General features: G+C 33.5%; 1 protein-coding gene across 5 annotated transcripts in view; it reads right to left on the bottom strand.

Annotated features, from left to right (window-relative positions):
* The window catches only part of LOC106963559 (nesprin-2-like), a 45,378-nt gene extending 43,856 nt beyond the window's left edge, over nucleotides 1-1,522 (bottom strand). For all 5 annotated transcript variants that reach the window (XM_015058547.1, XM_015058549.1, XM_015058548.1 and 2 more), the window contains exons 1-2: nucleotides 1,446-1,522; nucleotides 1,113-1,208 (exon numbers count right to left, since the gene is read on the bottom strand). In XM_015058547.1, the coding sequence (XP_014914033.1) occupies nucleotides 1,113-1,185 (73 nt within the window). In that variant the 5' untranslated portion in view covers nucleotides 1,186-1,208; nucleotides 1,446-1,522. The remainder of the gene's footprint in view (nucleotides 1-1,112; nucleotides 1,209-1,445) is intronic.
* Between the last annotated feature and the right edge of the window lie 4,478 nt (nucleotides 1,523-6,000).

Raw genomic sequence — 6,000 nt, 5'->3', positions numbered from 1 at the left:
TTGTTCTGATGTTTTTTTTAATAAAAAAAAAAAATATATATATATATATATATATATATATATATATATATATATATATATATATATATTTTTATATATATATATATATATATATATATATATATATATATATATATATATATATATATATATATATATATATATATATATATATATATATATATTTTGCAGTGTTTTTGCAGTGTTTTTGCAGTGTAAGGTCTGGTCTGGTTCTTCTTGACATGGAGAATCAAATAAATTAACAGTTATTTTATGAATTATATTTCCACAAAGGGCAGGATTGTTGTTTTTCCATTAATGGTATTAGAAAAACAGCATTTTGTTTTTCCTCTGGTGAAATTTGACTGATTTTAAAATGTTTTTGATCATCTGAAGCATCGAGGTGAAACAAAAAAGCAAAAAGACAATAAATATTTGTCAAGACAATAAGAGTATAGATGTGTTTATTTTGTTAGATCTTAGTCAAATTAAGTTTATTGTGTAGCACATTTCATCAACGAGGCTGTGCAGAGTATTTTAAATAGGCTGTTGGTTAAATAATTAAAATAAACAGGAAAATAATTCTGTCCCTGCACTGTAAAAAATACCATTCTCAAAACAAGTTGAAAAATGTAGAAAACAAAACATTTTCCTGTTTTGTAAGTGAAAAAAATCTGCCAGTGGAATTAATACTTAAATCAAAATTCAGTAATTATTTATTTAAAATAAGCTCCTAGATCTTGCTGAAAAGTTTTTGGTAAGTTAGTTTTGTTTTATTTCAAGTGCACTAAGATATCTATCTGCACTGGCAAAAACACTTGGTAAGATTTTGTGTTTTTGCAGTGCAATACGCAAATTTAGTTTTTTCACTCCTGCAATTACAGTTTTTTCCTGAATTACAAAATATATGTTAATCTTATCACATGACAAACAGAAAGCAAAAGACTAAAGAGAAATTAAAACTAGACTCTTGGCACAAACCAGAAAATCTAACAAGACTTTTTATTTTATTTTATCATTTTTATCACTTATTTCCGTTGTGGGAGCAGAACAAAACCAACACATGGCCCAACATCACGTCAACATCCACTGCAGAGCAGAAATAGCCTGACCTTGGAGGAGCATGTGGACATTGTCGATGTCCAGGGGAATGCCTCCATCGTCTCCCTCCGACCCCGAAGCCATGCTGCCTGAACTTCAGCAAACTTCTGGAAACAAAACAAACACAGCAGCAAAATCAAACCTGAACATTTCCAGAGAGTCGACTGCTTGATAGGTCATGTCAGGAACGCATCTGAAGCTCACGCACACACCCTCGTTTCACCGCGCACACACTCATACAAGCACACACATGCAAACTCTCCACCAAAGAGCTCAACAGTTTCTAAAATCGAGCTTCAGCCAGTGTGAGCGTACAGAAATAGACGACCTGCTCTTCAACATACCTGGAGCGCGGCAGCAGAATATCACAGCATCTGAGAGTGGAGCTTGTTCGCTCAGCTGTTCTCCTCCTCAGCTGACACATTCACGAATGCCTTCGAACGCGGCGTGGCCTTCAGGCGCTCATGGCTGAGCGCGGCGCCTGCTGCCCATTGGAGCTGCAGAGGAAAGTCCCACCTTTTCTGGGACTTCACAGCTCTCAGATCAGATTCATAACCCGGGCAAAAAGCACTGAAAAACACAAAATATGATCAAGTATCTTATCGCACTTGAATTAAGACAAAATGAACTTACAAGTAGCTTTTCAGCAAGATACAGGAGGTTGTTTAAGTCAAAAAAATTCCTTAATATTGATTAACAAAAAGTATTTTTTTTTTTCAAAATCTAGCAGTGGGACTAGTATTTTCTAAATCAATATTAAGGAATTATTGCATTAAACAAGCTCCTACATCTTACTGAGTCAGTTTTGTCTTAATTCAAGTATAATAAGATATTTGACCTAGAACTTGGTAGGATTTTCTGTTTTTGCAGTGCAGTCTGAAAAAACAAAACAGAAGTATCACTTCATTTTATGGGAATTTCTCCTTTAGAAAGGCAGTAATGATGAACAAGTTGAAAATAGGGAAACTGGTAAAGTCGTTGGCTTTGAAGCATTTATGAGAAATGACTTCAGATTCCTTTAAAAGTGAAAGAATAAAATCCAATGTGAATTATTTCTAAGCTTCTATTCGATTCAGCTCAGCTCATTTATCTAGCACCAATTCACAACAAATGTTTCTAAGAAAATCCAGTAGATTGAATTGTAAAATTAGGTATTAATGTTTTATAAGTCTTTTTTATTTAAATTCCCTTCCACCTGAAAACACAAGGCTGCTTTAAATGTCTGTGTTGTTACATAGTGTCACATTTACCCTTGAGCGCTGTGCCAGAGTTTTATTTACTCCTTCGCTATGGTGAGCAGGCAGAGCCAGCAGAGAGTCTGCATGTCATGCAGCAGCAGTGAACTGGGAGCTTCGGCTAACGCAATGGGAGAAACAGAGAAACTGAATAAAAGAAGTGATTTAATGAAGTTAAGCTGTGAGTTAATGAACTTGAGAAAAAGGACAGTTACTGTGGGGCAGACTGGCTGCGATTAGCGCAAAGTCATCTCAATAAATTAGATTCTCACTGAAAAACGTAATTATTTCTGTAATTTAATTCAAAAAGGGGAAACTCATTTATGATGGTAGAGCTTCATTTGATACATAGGAATATATTTTAGGTGTTTTTACGCTTTATTTGATTGGTTATGACTTACAGTTAATGGAAATGCAATTGTCTGTTCTCAGAAAATCACATTGCTGCCTGTGGCTAATAAAAAGGGATTTTGAATGCAGAGATTTTATGCTATGACTGCAAAAACACAAAATCTTACCTAGTAATTTTGGTCTAGTTTCTAGTGCAAATATCTTAGTACGTGTGAAATAAGACAAAACTAATTTACAAGTAACATTCAGCAAGAAATATGAGCTTTTATTTAAGTTAATACGTCCTTAATATCTTAATATTGATTAAAAATAAAAGTATTAGTTATAAGTGAAATAATCTGCCAGTGGAACAAAACATTTTTTGTGAATCTTACACAATTATTTACTTTAAATAAGATCAATAAGATGTTCTTATTTTGTGTTAATCTTTTACATTACTCGAAAACTATGCAACATTTTAATGATATTTATGCTATTTAAATTTGGCAAAGTCAAAATGTTAAGTGACCAAATACTAGCTCTAAACCTTGTTTTAATAATTATCCACAAGGTGGAGCCAACTGCTCACGACATAGTTATCAGTTCTAGTTAACCATTAGGGGGCGCTCCTAACCAAAATGGAACCGCAGCACCTCACAGTTTGTGAAAGGAGAAGAAGTCTTTTCCCCTCGACTTTGACGTTTAGCTAACGCGGCCGTTTGACCTTCTAACTGCAGCTCGACAAACTGAAATGTGAGTATTTATTTGCATTTTACATTTCTGAGATATTATGGTGATGTCCGTTTAACACATGCCGACTTAATTTATTCATCTTAAATGAATAAGTCGCTATATTTCATGTTTGAATGGACTGTTCTTGCAGCTGTACGTAGCTAGCAGGTTAGCTTAATGCTAACGCTGGGGTTAGCCAGTGATGGCAGAGCAGTTTATTCATTAGCGAATCGATATTTTCAAATGAAATTGAGATTAAGTAGTCTCATCTTTGCTTATCAATCACTAAGTCTTTCTCGGACGGTTAATGGTGCATTTAAAATAACTAAGTAGAAGCTGGTAGTTGGTAGCATTTTGTAGCTTCACAGTTGGCACAAAAACAGTGGTCCTTTCTCACTAACTTACAAACTATGTCTTCCTCCATCGTTTCTAAGCGACATGGCAGCTCTCTTGAGGTTATCAGCTGGCTCTATGTTAAATATAACAATAGTTATAAATACCTTCTTCAAGGAAACGAAGAAGTAAAATCTCAGCCTAACTTAGGAGGCATGCAAGCCAATGTTTTATTTTTTATTGTTCAGATTTATTACAGATTTGAGTCAAGTTTAGTGAGTTCTATTGTTTGTTTTTCCCCCACAGATGCCTGTGCGTGCCGTTAGGAGATGGTGGTCCGAATTGGGCCCTTACTTCATGGGGCCATACAGGGATGTAGTTATTGGATTTGGCGTAATGTCCGTCATTTTTTACAGAATTTCCTACGGGGGTAAGTTGAAGGGCAAGACATATTATGAACTAGAGATATGCTGTGTGAAGTAGAATACAGTTGATTTGGATGGAGTGTAACATAACAGACTATTTCAATGTAAACAATCTAAATCAAATGATCATAGTGCTTTTCAGATATGTAGCTTAAATGTTTGAGAGTCTGTGTATAATATTTTAGATATGTACATCAGTGTGATTAATATGTCTTTGATTTTTCTCTATTTTAGGGAAGAAGAAGGATGCGGCAGTGAAGGACAGTAAGTTCATTAATATATTTTAACCTATGATGCATAGTTGGATTAAAGCAATATGATCATATTTGAGTGCAGATTTTCACTACCTCTGTGCAGATGGATTCTAAACTAAAAAGATTTTCTCGTTTTAAATGACAAAATGAGATTTCATCAGAGCACCAAATCCCTAAAATCATCTCTATTGGGACATAATGAGTTCCTGGTTTGCCTCCCAGTGCTCTCTGGTTTTTTCTACCTCCCTATGTCTCTAAACAAGACTTAAAAAAAATAATAAGGCCAACAGTTCGGTGAACGTACTATAATTTTGGTGGAAGTTGCACTAGTGATGGGGCTTGAGATAAATAAATTATAACCTGTTGCTGTCATTCAGTTTTGGCTTCATAGCAAATATAGACCCAACATAGCAAGTAGTTTATCCAGCTATTGTTTAAAAAAAGTTAATTTTATTATTTTCATCTCAACAATGATTTAATGTCTGCTTGACATTGAGACAGTGAAACGGCTTATTAGTAGTTTTTTAATAACTTTAACACTCTAGCACCTCTTTGCCTTCTAAAGTTTCTCATGCTACATCAGACTGGTGTCACCAAATGTATCACAGGCACAGAAAACACAAATGCATAAAACTAAAAATGATCTGGCATCAATTACAGTAATATTTCAGTAACGATAGATTTAAAAATTTGGATAAAATCTTTGAAAAACATCCGTTTATTGATCATTACTCAATAAACATAGTTACTCAACTATGTTTTGAATAAGAATTTAATATTTAAAATTTGTGTATTTACTAATTTTGATATTCTTAAATATTGTGATCATGATATTAGATGCAATTAACCCACATTTTCCTCAATAGTTTGTTTTTCCATCATCAGAATCAAGTTGAATATTTTAGAGGTTCTTTGATGGTTTTATTTGTCAGTAATGATAAAAAAATCAACCTGTTGTAACAATGTTGTTTTATTTCTCTTTAAACTTGTCTGTCTTTAAGACTACTTCAGACTAATTCACATTTTTCATAAATATTTTTGTAAGTTTTTAACACTAGCGATTGAATTTTGTGGAAAATTACTAAAAATAATTTTCATAAAGTGTATTTCAATTAGTATTTTATTTAGGCTATTGGGCCCTGTTATAGGTCACCATTGAAACATCTGTAATTTTTTTGGTTTGTTTCTAGATTAACTTATTGGTTCTATGCACATTTCTTATTCCTGGCTAATAAATTAAATTGGAAATACTTGACCCTGATCTTTTTTCACGTTTTCAGAGCCTTCTCACTGACCTTCCTACCATCCTGTTCACCTGTGATATTCCTGTCTCATCAATCCTGAAGTCCAACTTTGTTTGAATTTTCATTAATATGGATCAAATAAAATTATTGTCCTTAACTCTGGTCATTTTGTTGACTTACTTTGTTGTGAAAGTTTGTTTTAATTGGTGAGGTCTAACTCTGGATTTCACACATAATAAAATGGGTAAAGGGGAAAATGTGTAAGTCTTGTACATACAAGTATTAAGAGCTCGCTTTATTTAAATTGACTGCTCCTTTTAAACAGTTCTGTACTCATGTGTTTTAG

This window comes from Poecilia latipinna, unplaced genomic scaffold, assembly GCF_001443285.1.
Source record: "Poecilia latipinna isolate Pla-1442-1.1 unplaced genomic scaffold, P_latipinna-1.0 Scaffold1549, whole genome shotgun sequence".
Classification (NCBI taxonomy): Eukaryota; Metazoa; Chordata; class Actinopteri; order Cyprinodontiformes; family Poeciliidae; genus Poecilia; species Poecilia latipinna.
This window is presented reverse-complemented; position numbering and strand designations above follow the sequence as displayed.